Source organism: Daphnia pulicaria, chromosome 7 (genome assembly GCF_021234035.1).
Source record: "Daphnia pulicaria isolate SC F1-1A chromosome 7, SC_F0-13Bv2, whole genome shotgun sequence".
NCBI classification, from domain to species: Eukaryota; Metazoa; Arthropoda; class Branchiopoda; order Diplostraca; family Daphniidae; genus Daphnia; species Daphnia pulicaria.
In genome coordinates, this window is record NC_060919.1 from 16501721 (window position 1) to 16520631 (window position 18911).

An 18911-nucleotide genomic window follows, 5' to 3' on the forward strand; every position below is an offset into this window, starting at 1 on the left:
TCTCTCCTTAATTTCTTCCATATTTTTTTCTTTTCTTGGTGGCCCTTAAATGGGTCAAACGGGTTCAAACATTTCCGTCAAAAAATTGAAAACCAAAATTTGGGGATTATTTCTTTAGAGGTTACGTATGTCAATGCGATACGTAAGTGACTATAAAAATGACACGATCATCACAACCACTCGCAAGCTCAGTCATCATTTTGGAAAATAATGAAATAAGAAATAAACAAAAACCAAAAAAAGAAAAAAGAAAGTAACTAAACAAATAAGGTGAAAAATAATTAGTGTCAAGTTAGTACCAATTGTGTTAACACGCTGTAGCCATCGAATAATTCAAATAGAAATGATTTCTCTTCACCTTTTTACTCTCCATTGGTTGCTCCATTCTTCTACCTTTCTGATTGTACTCTGCTGTGTGTGTGTGTGTGTGTGTAGTGGGTTGATTATTCACATGGTCTGGATGATTTCGTGCTTGCGACGCAAGTCCATAGCCTCCCGTTTGGGATCGTATTTCTTCTGGGCCGCCAGCCGGGCTCGAAGTTGGGCAGCCGACATGTTCAAGTTCAATCCGGAATTAGCGGCAGCTGCTATCGTCGCCATTGAGAGCGGACGAGTGGGCGAAGTTGGCGATGTTAATGGGGAGACGGAAGATCGCGATGGAGGTGACTGAGGAAATAGAAAACAAGTTAAGTAACTTCTTAATTAGAAAAAGATTCCATGTTTTTATCGTGAAAACCATTTCAAAAATGGAATCTCTGAAACGCAGTTTTCCAAACAACATTCTGCACTTTTCATATCATCAATCTTTTTACAGTTTTCCCCTGCAAAATAAGCCTCGGCCATTCATTCATGTTTATCAATCCAAACCACGTAAAAGCTGGATCACCATATATGTTCCTCTTTTTCCCCTTTTTGGTATGTTGTTGTTGTTGTTTCCAGCTCCAGTTTATGAAACAGGAGACGTGCGTCCATACGTGTTGTGCGCAAGGACAAACGTGTGGCAGACGAGCACACTTCCAAAACTCAAATATAAATCTCCTTGAAGCTTTTATGAATAAAGGAACAGATGGAGATAGAGCAGAGGACTCCTATCTCGTTCGACCCGATTATCTATCCTCACCGGACTACTTCTTTTTTTTTCACACATGCGCGTACGTGTCATTATCGTGATAGGTTTAAAACACACAAGGGGATTGAAAAGAAGATGAAAGGGAGGATTTGTGTTTGTCTTTAAATGACTAACCATCACTTCACAGGAGTCTTTTTGATAACGGAAAGAAGATATAGGCGATTGTTTTCTCAGGAAGAAACAAAAATAAGAAGAAAAAAGAGACTGGCGTACGTGGAATGTGGCGCCGAACATATGCGCAGCTGAAAAACTTTTCTTTTAATCTATTACCGGTTTCCCCCCTTTTTGGAAAAAAATGAAGAGACTTGGCTTACATTTTATCTCTCTATACTTCCATAATAATACTACAGTGTGTGTGTGTGTTGTTTGTTTTTGTTTGGTATACGTGTCCTCCTTTCTCCGGCGTTCAGAGTGGAGAAATGGAGCCATCTTATTCTTGGCCCCGTCTACTATCCCCCCCAACTGGCTGCATGTTGTATACATTATCTATTTTGCATCTCCTTTGGAAATATCGACCTATTGTCTTCCTTTTTGCTCTTCTCTCACCAACTCTGTCTGTACTATTCCAGTTTTTTGTTTAGTGTGTCGAAGTGGGTTCAAGGATTATTAGCCTGCGTGCGCACTTGTAATCAGCGGAGATATAATACAAGGGCCATATTTCTGTAATCTTGTCTGATTATGTCGTCACACAGGTAGCCGAGCTAAAATAAAAGAATTTGGATAGAGACAGAAATGCAAGTCCCTTCTGGCGTTATTTCTGATGGGAAAACAAAATTTCTCTCTGAATGAATTAAACATTTTTGAAAATGATTTCGCCGAGCACAAATGAGCGCCTCTATGCTAATAAACTGCTCAATTACTCATGTTCCAATCAGCAACGCCCCCCCCTTAACGAAACAAAAGAAGAGGTCGAACCGACAATGTATACTGAAACAAGATGAGGAAAATAATAAAAACTCTATGGAGAAATTTTCCACGACATATAAGGATGCCCGTTTTTCGGACGATGAGAAAACAAGAAAATGGTAGAGAGAGCACCGACGACGACGATAGTTCCCCAACAACAATACACCTGGAGGGGGCTTTCGAGTCGAGGAAAAGAAAGAAAGAACCTTAAGTGGCGTATACCTTTTTCTAAAGCGACCTTGATTCTTTTTTGGCCATCACCATCACACACAGGTACTACTACAAGAGGAGATATTCGAGTTCCCTTTCTTTTTTCAGTCTCTTTTATCTCGTTTTCTGTCTGTTCTTTATAGACAAAGGTGACACAGACACGCGAAATGGGCACACGGCACATACACCAATACGTGTCTCCTTTTGTTGTTGTCGGCCGGAACTGCCGGATAACAAAAAAAAATATCCACAGCCGGAATAATGTCTTGTCTATTTTGGCCATTTTCCCATTTTTAACCACAATAAGACGATCTATGACCTATAGGTGCACATTGGGTTTCCTTTTTCTTTCTTTTTTTTTGAATTGTGCGGCGATTCAGCCAAACAAAAAATCGAAAAACTTTGAAGAGGGGAAAACTCCGGCTCTTTCGAGAAGAAACGTAAAAGTATTCCGCTTCATTGCCTCCAGCTCTTTGCATGCCGACAATTCCATTTACTACAACAAAAGAAAGAAAAAAAAAAAACCTCCTTCTTCGGGGTTCCATTCGGTTATCATAGCTGCCATATGACGTCATTCATATTTTTTCGATTCAACCGTACATTATTTAACTATTCAAAACAACGCCCAAAAGCTTCTCCTACGCACATTGATATCGTGTTACAGATGATTACGTCGTTAGCCAATAAGATTCACAAGTTGCCATCCATCACTGTCGCCAGAGTAAATTTGTCCATCCATCGGAACAAATCGTTTTCTTTACCCACAATGTCCGAACGGTTTCTACTATACAACACGTGAATGACGAGGTGGAATCTTTCGGTAGGCACGGTGTTAACTTTTCCCGCGCGTTTACTTTTTTTTTTTTTACCTGGACAAAACTATGAGAACCACCCGAGGGGACTATATATAAACTCACTGAAGAAAAACCATTACGACCATCACCAAATGAAAGTGGTGGCTGGGGCTCGGCCACTGCTGCGCCTGCCGACCATTTTATTTCCTCCCCGTTTCTCAACGTAAACAGATTCCAAAATTTTCCCGACTGACTCACTGTTGTGGGTTGGGACGCCGTGTACACACCTGTGTTGGTTTCAGTTGGGTTCGTCGAGCTGGCTATTGCGAGGTTTCCATTTCATTCGCTTGATACGCAACAGACTTGTAAAGAAATAACTACAAAATCCCGTACCTAGAATCCAATCCCGGTCTAATCCTTGTCTATACCAAAATTCCCCCCTAAGGTCAAACCAAAATTCTAACCCACAAATTTGGTTAAAAAAAAAAAGACAAACCGGTCTCTTAAATCCCGGGAACGGCCGCAATGACGGATTTTCAATTATTCGGCCCCAATCGGCCTTACATGGCTTCACAGACAACTTCTTCTTCTCCGCAAACAATTTTTTTTTCAAGTTGAAATACAACGGAAAAATGTTGGAGAATAGCGATGTATCATCGAGATTTCTCTCTATCTCCGCTTTCTCTCCTCATTGAAAACACATTTGCATCGCAAATGAGCGAGCGCCTCATCTTATAAGAATTTCCAGTTCCAGGAGAAAAAAAAAACAAAAAACCCAAATTGTCCCTGGGATTCATGAAAGGACACGAAATGTTTGTCGAAAAAAACCTGCACAGGTGAACGAGCGCAGCACACGTCGGAATAACTGATTGGCCATGCAAATGATATGCACGGTTAAGAACCCTAACGTGAATAAATCGCATACGTGTAGAATACGATTTCTGGTGTAATCATTTGCGGTGGTGGGTGTATCGATTACTCAAAACGAAATAAATAAATAATAAAAGGAGATCCAATGACCGCGTATCAAAACATACCCGAGATCCTTTGGAGCGAAGTTTCACCTCGTAGTCGTCGTCATCGTCCGACGATTCATTGGTGGCCCGTGGGGCGGCCGGCGTTTTGATAAGGGCGACGTTGCTTTGCGACGAGCTCACCATGATGTCACGCTCGCGATAATAAAGGTCCGCTTCGGGATCCAGCACCAGCAATTTCGTCTCGTTGGAAACGGATTTAATTCGCTCCACAATCTAATGCACATACCAGTTGGTCCCATTCAAATAAGTTCAATCAGAAAAAAAAAAAAAAAAAAAACAAGTTTTAAAACTTTACCTGTTTGTGGGTCTCGTTGACCACGTTGTGACCGTTAACTTCGATGATACGATCGCCAACTTTCAGTCCTCCTGCACTGGCTGGCGTGTTCGGATCCACTTTACCGATAAAGTGACCTTTTTTTTTCAAATGATAGAAGTCAGAAATGATGTCATCAATCAGTTATAGTTATGAAAACAACAAAGTCTGCGAAAAGACTTACCGACACGTTTCTTATCAGCCAACAAATGGAATCCGTAGCCTGCATCCTGCCTCCATTTGATGATGTGACACAAACGAGGAGCCGGAGCCGAGCTAACTCTCTAAAATAATAATAAAACCCCAAAAAAAAGAATACATTTATTTAGAAATAATAAAAGATTTTGGCAGAAAATGTTAAAAACCCCAAAAAAATGAGAAAGCGGACGTCAATTATTATTTAGTGGAAAGAATTGAAATAATTTGCGGTAAAAAACCTTGAGGGATGATTTGGGAGGAGGTGCCATGGATGAGCCGTTGGTTTCCGTGATTGCTGTTGCTGTTGTGACGGCCAATTTCAAGTGATCCGGTCTATTATTTATTCGCTGAGGTGGCGTGGCTGGAGTTCTCATCTTCTGGACATTTGGCATGGATGAGGTGATGGTAATATTGCGCTCGGCGTAATACAGCTGCCCCTGTGGATCGATGACCAGCAATTTCGTTTCGTTGGCAACGGCTTTGATCCGCTGAACCACTTGCTTGTGTGTTTCCTCCACCACGTTGTGTCCGTTCACTTCCACGATCCTGTCGCTCAGTTTCAATCCGGCCGCTTCAGCCGCAGATCCAGCGTCGACTTTACCGATAAACTGGCCCTGGATTAATAACCACAGTTAACAAATCAGCGCGTCCGTCTTTCGTTTCACGCAAATACAAGTGCCGGGTTTTGTTACCTTGCGCTTTTTATCGGCCAGCAGGTGGAATCCGAAACCATCATTCTCGTTCCACTTGATGACGTGGCATAAGCGTGGCGCAGGTGCGTTGCTCCAATCCTGTTTAACACGCGTATCAAACAACATCATTTTTCCGCCCATTTGTTGTTGGCTGCATTGATAATTATTTCTTCAATAATCGATTCATCAATCAAATATTTTTACCTCTCCCTCAGACGAACTGGATTCCCGTCTCTGGCCGTTTGTCACGTAAGCTTGTTGTTGTTGTTGTTGTTGTAGACGGGCGGCTTGTTTCTGTTGTTCGGACTCGCTCTCCGAAGAGGAACTTGATATTTTCCTGGCCGGCTCCGGTGCTGGCGAACTCCTTTTGCGGATAACGTTCGAGTTGGTGCTCTTTATGGTCAATCCGCGACTGGCGTAATATTCATCCGTCTCGTCGTCGACAACCAATAATTCCGTCTCGTCGGGACGTAACTTGATCCGCTGGACAACCTTTTTTGTTTAAAGAAAAAAGACCAAAAACATTGATTAGAAACAATCAACTGGTTTTCCCGATTCTTTGATTCAATCCACATCTGTACACCCACAGAGAGAGAGAGAGAAACCCAACCCCGGTTTGGGGGTGGTGGGAATTCGTTTCCGGTTAGCACACATGTGAAAAACGGCTGCTGCTGTTGTAAGGGGTGTGGAACACGGACATACGAGGGGTCCCCCCCCCCCCCCCGCACTTCCGCACGCAGACCCAACAGGCCAACAGCAGCAGGAGTATTTAATGATATCCAAACAGCAATAATATACACCGCAACACATATGGCTGTACCTTAACTTGACTAAACTAAGCAGCAGCCCAAAATGTCAATTCGTTTCGTTCTAGTTGCGTTCGGCATATACGATGGGACTTTTTTCTTTCTTCTTTATTAGATTATCTCAGTGAAATACTAATTATACAAGTGAACATTCCGACAACTACTTTTTTGGGTCGTGTTGGAATGGCACGAGTCGTTAACAAGAAATGAAACAACGAAAAAAAAGGAGTTTTGGAATCTTCCCATTTTTCTCCGGGATAGAAGAAAACGGTGGGAGCCGCGAGTTTGTTCTCTCTCAGAGAGTGAATAACCCACCTTCAAACAAGTTAAGACACACACACACACACACACCGTGTGTATGCTATTATCTCGACGCAAAAGCCCAACCCAGCGACACTTATCTCGGAATAACGATAATGTCCCGTTGCAGCAACTTAGGAAAAAAATTCCACCGAGGACAAAAATTCCACCGATGGTATTTTCCTTTTTTAATAAAAATTCGCGTTTGATTCAGTTACTTTTGTTGATGGCCAAAAAATGGAGGAGGAGTTTTTATATGATTACCGTTGATTACATTATGGTCTTTACAAACTTTTTTCCTTTTTTTTCCCAAATTTTTACCTGTTTGTGGTTTTCGACGCCGATATGAACGCCGTTGACTTCAATAATGCGGTCGCCCGGTTTGAGCCCAGCATCTTCAGCTGGCGATCCAGCGTCCACTTTGCCAATAAATTGACCCGTTTTCACTTTACCGGCGAACAAGTTAAAACCAAATCCTTCGAAATCCGGTCGTTTGATTACATGGCAGAGACGAGGGGCTGGCGCGTCTGGCGGAATCGCATCCATCGTCGATTGTTGTAAATTTTGCGAATACGGCGCAATGGTGGATGATGTGAAACCCCCTCGAAATTCAAAAATCCCACAATCCAACAGGATTATACAAAATTCTTTAGCAAGTCGACCCCAAAACAAAATTCTAACCCAATTAATTAAACGATTGAAATTCACTTTTTTTCACGAAATAATGAAACAAAACAACAAAATCCCACCAACAGCTGAAATAAAACCCGACTGTCCTCCAACGAGTCTGGACTGCAACTGGCTGCCGACCGAACCCGTTTCTTATTTTCTCTCCTATCAGCGGGCAGGAAACGAATGGATAGTTTTCTCTCTCTCTCCCCCTCTTTTTTTTTCTCTCTCTCTCACTCTCTTCTCATTTGACTCTCTCTCTACCTCCCAAAAAATAAAAATAAAATGGAAACCACACAAGACCGTTTATTATCAACGGACCTTTTTGGTGTTTACCTGCCCACCTTCTATTTTTTTATTTATTTTACCTTTAGAAAAAAAAAACCAATTTGCTCCTTTTATTCATTCAACTTGTTTCTTGAGTTAAACATTTTTCACGATGGACAATAAGTTGTTGAACATTTTATAACGACCTGTTAATCGTATGAAAAAATAAACAAAAACCAAACGACTGGATGCAATGTGTGTATTCCCGTCATATAGCAGCAGCATCGTTATGCGCAATTTACATTTCTTTACTCTCGTCGTCGCCCCCGATTTTATTTCCTTTTTTTCCATAATGAGCGCCAATGGGGCTGGAGATGAATCGCCACGCCATCTAGCGGTCAGGAGTAGTGACAGGTGTTTTAAACATGTTTCGTGCTACTACACCGGTTGACTGGTTTTGCTCGCGTGCCGGATCAAATCGAGTAGTTTGATTGTTGCGCCACCTCCGCTGCCGAAAACATAATCGGTCCTGCTCTGCTTTTCCCAGACGACCCATCCGCACCGGCTGTCGGATGAGGTGAATGGACAGTAGCAGATTTGCTGGATGCGATGCTGCGGAATGGTGGGATCGTCGCTATTCTGCTCCAGGAATTCGGCCATCGTCGTGCAACCGAGTCCGGTGAATCGGTCAAGGTAAATCACCCGGAAATCGGCAACGTTTAAAGCCGGATCCCATTGGATCCGATGGATGACGTCGGAAGCCGTGCGCATCTTCCGGTTGAGACTTTGGTGACATGCGGCGACGAGATCGTCGTCCTCTCGATTGATTTTCGGCTTATTCTTTTTGGAAAGTTTTCGTCTGATTGGATGAAGATTGTGACACTGATCGCCAAATTTGCAGCGGTCTTCCAGGAAAAACGGACAAATGATGACTGGGTTACCTTTTTGACTAGAACGACACCTGTTGGTTGGATCCATTTTGTTCTCGAAACGGGGCGTTACGCTGTCGAGGAGAATAACAATCAAACGACAATTTGCTGTAATAGAATTACGTACGATGAACACTTGGCACGGCCGGTACAACAACAACAGCCGCCTATAGTGTCCTACCTGACAACGTTCTTGTTACTCGGTCGGTTGTGAAGTGGCACCACCACCAACAATTCGGCTGTCGGTGCAGTCTGGACTTTGGACTGAGCGGGGGATTTACGATTGCGCCATTCTTGCGCCGTGCAGCGCCGGGCAATATTGCGCTATCGATTAGCAGATGGCGCAATCCTATGTCTACCGTGGGCCATGTGTGGCGTGGGCGACCGTGGGGCTATATGCCGTTAAAGAACGCCAAAAATAAAGTAACATTATTTTTTAATATCCCGCCCAAAATAAAATAATGATATTTTAAATGTCTTTGCAATTTGGTTCTTCTGCTCCCAATAGTATAGGAAATGTGAAGAATGCTGCGGTGGATCGCAGTTATTTTTAGCTTTAAAATAAAACGCGTAATTTCAAAAGGATTATAGTAAGTAGGTCTCGATTCGATGGAATTTTCGATGTGTCTTGACGCATTCGCTGCGATTAGTCAAGCGGAATGAGTCAGATTTCGTAGTCGACTTATAAAAGCTTTAGTATTGGGACAAAACAAGTGTTATTCAATAAAAAAAGAATAATGCTATGTAACAGCGGTAGTTTTTTGTTGAAAAATAACACACATAACGGCTCATCAGCGCGTTTCATTCAGTTGAAGAGTGCTTACGTAACACAACGTCTAAATATTTTGAGCGGCTTTATATAACATCTCAAATGCGCTGACAGTTTGGTTGATAAGCAAATAATTCGCTGGCTGACATTTTGGACAAACATGGACCTTTTGAAGGATAAGATATTGATTGGCATGCTTATTATTATTTACTAGATATAGATAAGTTAGTCAGACCTTGGTAATTCATCTGGTTTTATGCGATTTGGGATGACAACAATGGATTAAACAGTTACGAAAATTACAAGTAGTCAAATAATTAATTATCACAATCCTCGGAGGAAATTTGGAGGCAATTGCAGTTACGTATGATGTTCTAATTAAAATCATTACATAAGTTCGTCCCAACAAAGCGAAATCGTCTAGAAGACGATCCTCCAAGTCGATTGTTTTTTAATTACAGCACCTGTAGACAATAAATGAATATTGTTGTTAAAATTCTTGATAAATCTCATGGGTAGACATCCTCAAGAGAAAGGTGCAGTCAGACCGTCTCCAATATAAAGTAAAAGTAAATTTTCTCACTGTACATCAACGTATTTGTGACGCTCCCCTCGTCGAGTTGCTTGACCCATTTGACGAGCTCATAAAAGTGACCAACAAGCCGGAAAAATGTGACATATTGCTACCACCACTTGTCAAGCGCGCGCATATTATCACAACACGTCTCCCCCTCACATTTCATTCAACATGCATCCGGACGAAGAATCTCACGAGAACCATGGCGGAAACAAAGTTTCGACGAGCCTAAGTTCGGATATCTCCATACCAGGAAGGTATGTGCAAAATTTTTATCATTTCATATTCGACTAGTTCGCTATTCAGATGATATAACATGTCACTTATCCGGGGTTTTTATTGCAGTGATTTCGAAATCCTTGGTGACAAAGAAATCAAACCGGCCAGAATACTGGGCGAATCCATGATGATGATCACTTACCGCTGGGAGCTTCAAGATTTGGAAAAAGAGCACAAAACAATCTCGTCCAGGATGATTTGCTTCCGCGGCGAGAAAGTCTTCCGCGTCGGTTTGAAAAACCGCGACAAGCCGACGTTGATTTTCATGGCCATCGACCTCAACCGAATCGGAATGAGAGTCCGCGAAGTCGGATTCGACAAGCAAAACAGCGACAATCGCCAAAAGATGACCCACAACAATGTCGACGGCGAAAGTCTGCAGCTGTTCACCTTCGATCTGACCGAAATGGTCGTCGGCAATTGCACGTTCGTCTTCTCCATTTGGCTGGAAGGCAGCGTCCCCGGTTGCTATTCCTACCAGCTGGCCGATCGTCTTGCCAAACGAGATTTATGGGACGCCTCGTCTAAAGGTCTACATTACGCCGACGTCGAATTCGTCTGCAAGGCTGACAAGAAATTTTCAGCTCACAAATCAATCCTGGCCGCTCGCAGTCCCGTCTTTGCAGCCGAATTTGAAGAATTAGCCAAGAAATATAAATTTAAAACCACTGACGACAGTCCCCTACAGATCCACATTGACGACGTGGACCCTACAGCTGTTGAACGATTCCTCTATTTCCTCTACACCGGAGAAGCCATTCAATCGTCGTTAGCTAACGAAGATTTGCTCAAATTGGCCAAGCGCTACGAGCTCAACACTCTGGTGGAATTGTGTCAAATTGCTCTCAAGAAAGTCGACGTCATGCAGATGGCCAGTTTCGTTTCCAATCTTGATCTTGATCCTGAATCACCACCTTTCATCGTCCGGTAAACACATTTCTAATTACTAATTATGCGCATATTATTATACAACTCTGATTTTCTCATTTGTAGACCGGATAAAGACACGGAATTAAGTTTCGGCCATCACGAATCCACCTATCGATGCATTTGGGTCTTTGAAGGACGCAAAGCGGCCGAAAAACCCCTAGCAATCGACTATCAAAATGAGAATCTCTTTTCTCTGCATCTCAAAGACGAGATTATCCATTTCATTTGCGTCAACCACCGCAAATTCGTCAACCAAGTCATTTACTCGACCAACTCTAAAAACTGGATCAAAATGAAGCCGAAAAATGCCAAACACAAATTAGAGAAATCGGAAATGCTCTTCTTCGTGGCCAAATCGGATGTCGATTTTGATCACTGCTCCGAGCAATCGATCCATTTCGACGTCAAGATGATTAGCACCATCGGAGACTACCGCTACGAGATGATGGACGTTTCCTGGTTGACTCAGCTCTGGAAGGCCGCCGAAGACGGAAAGCTGACCGACCTGGATGTCTACGTCGGCCAGAAAAAGTTGATGGAAGCCCATCAGGTTATCCTGTCTGCCCGCAGCCCCGTTCTGAGTAACCTGTTGAGTAACATTGTCACCAAGAACGGCAAAGCCACCATCACCTTCGAAGCGGATATCGACTCCAGTATAGTCAAACATTTTTTGTATTTCCTGTACACGGGCTCGTCCAAGATCAATTTCAGCAACAAGCAATATCTGGCACTGGCCGAGATGCATGAAGTTGAAACGCTAAGCAAAATTTGTAATCTGGCTATGGTTTCCTCTCCGGACGTTGATGAAGTGACCAATTTCCTCCTGGCTAACTTTTAAGTGCTTATATCGTGAAACTTTCTTTTACTATCGGAAAATATACATTTGAATTCTTATAGAGATTTTTTTAATTAATTCTCTTGACCTCTTTCCAGTCAATGTGCGTGAGCGCACATGTATGAATTATTACCGGTCCAGCAACTTTTACCAACGGTAAATTATTAAACCGGTAGTGCGGGTTTTTATCACGAAAACATAATTGAAATATTTTCGCAAGGGGAATCCCCTCATATTTCTACGACTCCCTTGATTACATTAATACAATATTTCAAAACTATTTTATGTAGTTTAAAATATAATATGACCCCACCACTGCACGAATAATTTCCACAGCAAATTCTCAATTGGGCTGTTTGCATTTATGAAATCTACTATCTGATTCCCAGGATTTTAAAATTCAAGAGATTTTTCTATTAACAGCATATTCCTCTGACAATCTCTGGGGACTATAAAGCTTCCAGAAGATAGTCGACGTCGACAAGACGCTAAAGCCAAAAGCGTCAAGGTCTGAATAAGTGAATAGCATTTCTATAGTTAACCACGTACGCCTCACTTGGACTGTCCGAAATTGTTCAATCAAGTCGATCCAAGGTAATTTGCCTATTCATTTCATTTACATGCCGTTTTGTAGCAGCACAGTCAACAATATCATGGCCGTCGAGATTCTGGGGTCCCAACTGACGTTGAATTACGAATGGATGTTGGAACACGTCGAGAAAACCACCACCGTTTTATCCAAAGTGATTCTCTTTCACGGTGAGAAAGTCTTCCGTTTGTGCTTGAAGAACACGACGACGTCCAAGAATCCCATCTTGATCTTCTTGGTGGCCAATCTCAACAAACTCGGATTGAGAGTGCGAGAGGTGACGTACAGCAAACAAGATCTCGAATCCACCCAGAGAATGAAAGAAGGAGAAATCAAGAGGACCAAAGACGCCGGTGAAAGTTTGCAGTTGTTCACCATCGACCTCACCGAAATGCCCGCTGGCAAATGCACATTCTACTTCTCGATTTGCATCGATGGAAGCGTTCCGGCTCATTCTTACCACTTGTCCGACCGCCTGGCCAAGGAGCAATTGTGGAGTGCCTCTTCCGACAGCCAACATCACGTCGATGTCGAATTCGCCGTCAAAGACCAGCGATTTTCAGCCCACCAGGCCATTCTGGCCGCTCGCAGTCCCGTCTTTGCGGCCGAATTCACCAAAGAGAAGCCGGGACGGAAGGACGACGAGGGTCCCCTGCAGATCATCCGAATCGACGACGTGGAACCGGAAAGTGTCGAGCAATTCCTGCACTTCCTGTACACGGGAGAGCCGGTATTGTCGTCGTTGGCTAATGAAGAGCTGCTCAAATTGGCTGAACGTTACGAGCTCAAGACTCTGATCGACTTGTGCCGGACGGCCTTGACCAATATCGATGTCCAGCAGATGATGAGCTGCATGTCTAGTCTCAATCCGGAAGCCACAACAATGCATGAGGAAACACATTTCTTCGATCCTGTCCACATAAGGTATACAAAAAGATTTGGTTATTTCTATAAAATGATGAGAATTTCTTACTGATAACAGGCCGGATAAGGAGACGGAAATTTTCCATGATGACGCAACGTCCGTCTTTCAGTGCCGCTGGGAAACTGCGCTCGATTCAACCGCATTGACACCCAATGTCATCATCGACTATCAAAACGAAAAATTATTTGCGCCCCACTTGACTGGGAAAATCCTGTTCAGCAAACGAATCGAGAATCCGTGGATTCATTTGATTTGCGTCAATCATCGCAACTTTGGTTTGAAAGCCACGGGCGCTTTTTGTTCCACCGATTACGGCCGGACGTGGATGAAAATGAAACCCATGAGGGCCGATAACGTCGAACTGTTTCTCTTCGTGGCTCAAGCGACCGAAACGTTTTACACTTGTAATGTTCATTTCCGCATCGAGATGACCAGCACCATTGAAAATTATCACTACGACATGATGGACACGTCGTGGACGACCCAGCTGTGGCAGGCCGCTTTAGACCAACAGCTGACGGATGTTGAAATATTTATCGGATCCATTAAGCTGGAAGCCCACCGAGTTGTACTTTCCGCTCGTAGTCCCGTATTGAGTGTGTTGCTGGACAGCATCGATCACGTCAAATCGTCGGTTGCCATTGAAGAGAGTATGGATGTTGACGTTGTGAAACATTTTTTAAAATTTTTGTATACCGGATGTTTAGAGATGTCCGCCACCAACAAGCAACTACTTGAACTGGCCGAAATGTACGAAGTGAATGCACTCGTCAAAATTTGCCAGCTAGCCAATTGCATTTCTCCGGATGTCACATGTAAACTCGATGCCCTACCAAGCAGGGTCGACGTCTCCGACAAACCTGCTGTCACCTTTGAAATGGATATTGAGGTCGTGAAGAACTTTTTGGCATTTCTCAGTATGGGCTCGTTGGATTCAAGCGTACATATTAGACAGCTGACTGCGTTGGCGGAAATGTACGAAGTGGAAACCTTGAAGAAAATTTGCCAATTCAATAATAGCGTTGCTATTGATACCGATGAAGTTACCACCTTCCTTCTTACCCCTTTTTAATTTGGAAAATGTTTCTTAAAATTTTCGTAGCATTTTTGAACTCGGATAAGATTTTATTCGGCGGAGAATTTCGAAAGGCTGGTATGATTGTATAAATTCAACTACTTCCTTCAGATCACCCTTTGCGTGTAGCACGACATTTTTCTTGACAATAAATTTAACTACTAAAAATAGCAAATGACTTCGATCAATATTTTAACATGGAATAAATGTCGTTAAATTTTTTTAATTGCTAGACGGCTGAGTTCGTTGTGTTGCAAGTCGAATGGTGGTGTGGTGCCACTCTTGGCGAGACAGAGCACCGAAGTAAGGTTGAAAAATGAAATGTTTAACAATCGTTATTGACGTAATCAACTGTCAATCAAATTGTAATTTCTGGAACTCGCGAAAATCCACCAATAAGGCAATAATTAATTCAAATAAAATATCGAGGGAAAAACATTTTATGTGCGTACTTCAAACGTGACGTGGAACAAATCCTATTCTATCCTAAAAGATAAGACAAAGTGTCAGTAGAATTAAAATTGAGAGCATTTACCACAGAATTTCCTTTTCCGGCGTGTGACACTTATTTTACTAAATCCTTATCGGACGGAGGGGCGGTTTCGAGTGGTTATTTGCTAATACAGGGGAGTCGGGTCGTGATAAACTAATTTTGAAATGTAACCGACTTGAGCTCCGTAACGTGTCTAACTTAAACGCAAAATTCACTTGCTAAGTATATTTTGTTTCCTGACTACTGTAATTATATATTTCTTATATTTCTTTCCTGATTGAATCCCATTGGAAATTATTAGCTACACCTAACTAGCATGAAGAGGAATGTTCCACGATTCAGTAATTCTGTTATTAAGACCTCTGCAGCAGAATTTGTTTTTCTTCTGGCAATCGTATTACAGTTCATTTTAGGTGGGTTTACATGTTTTTTTAAAGATAGTAGACTAGTTGTAGGAATATTCAATAAATGTTATCAATAATGGATAAATATTTCGGTGTAACGCTAGGTTCGAGCTCCCAACAGACGGAAGGGAATCTCTCTGTATACTTCCATTTTAATCAACGGATTAAAAATCGCTCATTTGATTCGTCTATTTGTATTGGCCCGTTCAGTAGTAATGCGAATAGCATTTGCCGTGTATATCATCGTTGGGATAGAATGGACTGCTTTAAATGCTGCAAGTTATTATTTTGTCGTATAACAAATGTTTTCGTTATATTGTGAAAATTGCAACATTTGTGTTTTAAAATTTACTTTAATAGATCCGCAAGGTTGCCATAACGCCATAAATTATGTGGATATTACAAATCTGTTGGCTGGGGAATACCGTCCCAGCATAGAAGATGTCAGGGATTTGAAAAGATATCAGACAAATCACACCTTATTTGTTAATCTAGAAGTGAAATGCACATCCTTAAAAGCGTATCTTGATTGGTATGTGCAATTCTGCGAATATTACAGATGGCTGAACGATGAAATACCACGATGTCGTAAGTATAATATTTGACGTAGGTCTATACGGCAGTAGTATCTCATTTGTTGAAAAACATAATCCGATGGCAGTGTAATATTTCAATTCTTCTGTTTCATTCCAATTAATGCATGTATAAATAAAGCTGCTGACACTATAACACCGACGACAAAGGCTACGACGACAAATCCTATCACTAGGACGACTACGTCTTCTACCAAATCACCGATAAATTCTTTTCCGAATATTCCACGTGCGCCGTTTCCTTCAGTCACTTCGACATCGACAAGATATTGGCAAAAGATCAACTCAGCTACAGATTTCGTTGAACAAAAGCCAGCAACACGTACAGTATCTCATTTGTTGAACAAACATACTGTAATTCAATGGCAATGTAATATTTATATTTTTCTGTCCATATTCCATCTAACGCATATCCAAAAAAGCTGCAGACACAATAACAACCAAAACAACGACTAAGACTACGACGACAAATCCTATCACTTTGACAACTACAACACCACTATATGGGCAAACAACTCGACAAACGAACAATTCAGCAGCAACAGAGTTCGGCGAACAAATGCCAAATGAAAGTAGCTTAGACAACCAGATCCTGTGGATTTCCTTGGGTGCGACTGCAACTGTTTTTACACTCACAGTTTTCTTCATTATATTCTGTCAAAGGTACTATCTGTTACAAGACATCAAATCGAGTTTTAGAATTGGAGGAAATAGTCTGTTTCTTCCAGGGCAAAAATCGCGAAGTTTTTAAGAAAAAGTGAAAACCCCGACGTAGTGGACGATGCATTCTATTACACAGATGTATCCATGGGAAGACGCGATAATCAATCTGAGAGTGAGACGTACGAAAACGTGACTCCAAATTTGTTACTAAACGAACTCAACTACATCGAATTGGAATTCAACGTCCAGAAAAATTCAAACCCAGAAAATGCAGCTGCTGAAATTAATTCTACGACCCTTAACCAAAAGCGCGATATAAAAGGCTACGTCGATTCAGTCATATACGCCGAGCTAAGAAAGTGATGAAAATGCTGCTCGCCGATTATATTAATGCTCTTTAATCCCATTACATTTCCCGACTCTTCTTCTTGTGACCAGAAATGCAAAGATCAGTATATTCAATTAATTCAAATAAAATATCGAACGGAAAACATTTGATAATACACATCAAACGTGACGGAACAAATCTTATAGCCTAAACTCTAAATCTCAAGAATTTACCACAGAATTTCTCGAATTTCCTTTTCCGGAAAGTGTTAACGCTTTTCAAATTCTCTAAGAACTCATTTCTTATCGGACGAAGGGGCGGGTTTACTAACTGATGGAGAGTCGGGTATCGCGACAAACCAATTTTGATATGTAACCGAGTTCGCTCGCAATTTGTCTAACTTGAACGTAAAGTACTCTTGGTCGAGTATATATTTATTTTCTAACTTTCTGTCTCGTTGGAACCTTTAGCTCACTAGCATGATGAGACGTGTTGTACGATTCAGTTTTTCTGTTGAGACTTCTGCCGCAGATCTTATTGTTTTTCTGACGTTCGTATTACAGATCATTATAGGTGGGTTCACGATTTTGAAGATATTGTTGTAAATGTCCTCCGTGAATAAATGTTCCCGATAATGCCAGGATCGACGAGCTTCCAGAAGGATGAGCATCTCTCGGTTTATTTCCAGCTTAATCACCACAATAAAAAATTTCAAATTCTTTCGTCCATTTGTATCGGTCCGTTCAGTACTAATGTGAGTGGGAATTGCGGTGTCTCCCATCATTATACGCAACGTGGAATGAACTGCTTAAATTGCTGCAAGTATTTTTTTTTGTCAAAATGTTCTAGTTTACTATTCCAAAATCTGTGTTTTATTTAAAATTCACTTTATTAGATTATCACGGTTGTCCTTCCAACCCAAAGCTTTTGGATATTACAAATCTGTTTGCTGGAAGATACGGTCTTACAGAAAATGACAGCAATTTTAGAAGATTTCTCACACAACACACCTTATTTGTTAATCTCGAACGAGAATGTATGTGGGTAAAATATTATCTAGTACGGCATGTGGGTTGGTGTAAACATAACGGATGGCCTAACGATAACACAACAGATCATCCACAATGTCGTAAGTAAAATAATTGGAACGAGTACAGTATCTCATTTGATAAACAAACATACGTAATTCGATGACAATGTAATATTTACTATGTGTCTATCTTTTTCATTCTAATTAATGTATATTTAAAAAGCTGCTGACACTACAACAACCCAAACTACGTCTTCAGCAATGCAGCAAAGCAGCTTTGACAACAAGATCCTGTGGATTTCCTTAGGTGCTACTGGAGTTGTTTGTACACTCGCAGTTTTCGTCATACTATTCTGTCAAAGGTACATCTGTTTAAATCGGTTTAAATACATCAAGTCTATATAAGAGAAAATAGTATTTTTTTTCCAGGGCCAAAATCGCGAAATTTTTAAGAAGAAGTGAAAACCCCGACGTAGTGGACGATGCATTCTATTACACAGATATGTCGATGGGAAGACGCGAATATCAATCTGCAATTGATATTGTGACGTATCAAAACGTGACTCCAAATTTGTTACTAAACGAACCCAACTACATCGAATTGGAATTCAACGTCCAGGAAAATTCAAACCCAGCAGAAAATGGAACTGCTGAAATTAATTCTACGAATCAGTCTGAGAGTGTGACGTACGAAAATGTGATTCCAAATTTGTTACATAACGAACCCATCAGCTACATCGAATTGGATTTCAACGTCCAGAAAAATTCAAACTCAGAAAATGCAGCTGCTGAAATTAATTCTACGACCGGTCTTAACAAAAAGCGCGATTCAGTCATTTACGCCGAGCTTCGAAAATGATGAAAATGCCGGAAAATGCTGCTCGATTATATTTATTCTCCCCAATCATATCACAGTTCCGGACTCTTTTTTTGGTGGTTAACTTGACCAAAAAAGTCCGGAAAAGCCAATGGAAACCCGAAAATTAAAAAAGTTTTCGAAAATCTGGGAAATTTGCAAAAGGAAATTTCGGAAAACCCGGAAGAAACCCACCGGAAATCTCGAAGACTTAGAAAAAGAGGGGGAAAAACTCAAAAAACCCTTGCCTTTCACGCCGTTATGTTTATTACTCTTATTATTACTAGTGACTAATTGAATTGTCTGTTCATTTAA

The 18911-nt window shown here is 41.5% G+C and overlaps 4 protein-coding genes and 2 long non-coding RNA genes across 6 annotated transcripts; 4 read left to right on the forward strand and 2 right to left on the reverse strand.

Moving 5' to 3' along the window:
- Positions 1-16: 16 nt before the first annotated feature.
- LOC124348952 (Na(+)/H(+) exchange regulatory cofactor NHE-RF2-like) lies at positions 17-7195 on the reverse strand. The gene is made up of 8 exons (XM_046799371.1): positions 6707-7195; positions 5484-5771; positions 5280-5378; positions 4827-5201; positions 4574-4673; positions 4372-4487; positions 4077-4289; positions 17-666 (listed from the first exon to the last, which is right to left on the reverse strand). Exons 1-8 carry the CDS (start codon positions 6929-6931, stop codon positions 448-450), a joined length of 1635 nt encoding a protein of 544 aa, XP_046655327.1. The 5' UTR covers positions 6932-7195; the 3' UTR covers positions 17-447.
- A 371-nt stretch (positions 7196-7566) lies between these two features.
- Positions 7567-8514, reverse strand: LOC124349100 (leukocyte receptor cluster member 9-like). The gene is made up of 2 exons (XM_046799612.1): positions 8432-8514; positions 7567-8324 (listed from the first exon to the last, which is right to left on the reverse strand). Exon 2 carries the CDS (start codon positions 8297-8299, stop codon positions 7760-7762), a length of 540 nt encoding a protein of 179 aa, XP_046655568.1. The 5' UTR covers positions 8300-8324; positions 8432-8514; the 3' UTR covers positions 7567-7759.
- Positions 8515-9669: 1155 nt separating this feature from the next.
- On the forward strand, positions 9670-11699 carry LOC124348937. Its single transcript, XM_046799349.1, has 3 exons — positions 9670-9853; positions 9942-10802; positions 10869-11699. Exons 1-3 carry the CDS (start codon positions 9768-9770, stop codon positions 11641-11643), a joined length of 1722 nt encoding a protein of 573 aa, XP_046655305.1. The 5' UTR covers positions 9670-9767; the 3' UTR covers positions 11644-11699.
- A 491-nt stretch (positions 11700-12190) lies between these two features.
- On the forward strand, positions 12191-14334 carry LOC124348912. The gene is made up of 2 exons (XM_046799311.1): positions 12191-13153; positions 13212-14334. Exons 1-2 carry the CDS (start codon positions 12261-12263, stop codon positions 14224-14226), a joined length of 1908 nt encoding a protein of 635 aa, XP_046655267.1. The 5' UTR covers positions 12191-12260; the 3' UTR covers positions 14227-14334.
- Positions 14335-15890: 1556 nt separating this feature from the next.
- Positions 15891-17084, forward strand: LOC124349210. The gene is made up of 3 exons (XR_006920231.1): positions 15891-16041; positions 16142-16382; positions 16448-17084. It is a non-coding gene; the product is annotated as an uncharacterized LOC124349210 (long non-coding RNA).
- A 922-nt stretch (positions 17085-18006) lies between these two features.
- On the forward strand, positions 18007-18569 carry LOC124349201. The gene is made up of 2 exons (XR_006920219.1): positions 18007-18102; positions 18170-18569. It is a non-coding gene; the product is annotated as an uncharacterized LOC124349201 (long non-coding RNA).
- Positions 18570-18911: the final 342 nt, after the last annotated feature.

Bases quoted from the DNA above. Each gene is read 5' to 3' on its own strand.
- LOC124349100 (XM_046799612.1), bottom strand. From the start codon at position 8,299: ATGGATCCAACCAACAGGTGTCGTTCTAGTCAAAAAGGTAACCCAGTC.
- LOC124348937 (XM_046799349.1), top strand. From the start codon at position 9,768: ATGCATCCGGACGAAGAATCTCACGAGAACCATGGCGGAAACAAAGTT. The intron at 9,854-9,941 runs GTATGTGCAAAA...TTTTTATTGCAG, and splicing joins GATATCTCCATACCAGGAAG to TGATTTCGAAATCCTTGGTG. The intron at 10,803-10,868 runs GTAAACACATTT...TCTCATTTGTAG, and splicing joins TCACCACCTTTCATCGTCCG to ACCGGATAAAGACACGGAAT.
- LOC124348952 (XM_046799371.1), bottom strand. From the start codon at position 6,931: ATGGATGCGATTCCGCCAGACGCGCCAGCCCCTCGTCTCTGCCATGTA. The intron at 5,772-6,706 runs GTAAAAATTTGG...TAAACAAAAAAG, and splicing joins GCGTCGAAAACCACAAACAG to GTTGTCCAGCGGATCAAGTT. The intron at 4,290-4,371 runs GTAAAGTTTTAA...TATGTGCATTAG, and splicing joins TCAACGAGACCCACAAACAG to ATTGTGGAGCGAATTAAATC.
- LOC124348912 (XM_046799311.1), top strand. From the start codon at position 12,261: ATGCCGTTTTGTAGCAGCACAGTCAACAATATCATGGCCGTCGAGATT. The intron at 13,154-13,211 runs GTATACAAAAAG...TACTGATAACAG, and splicing joins TTCGATCCTGTCCACATAAG to GCCGGATAAGGAGACGGAAA.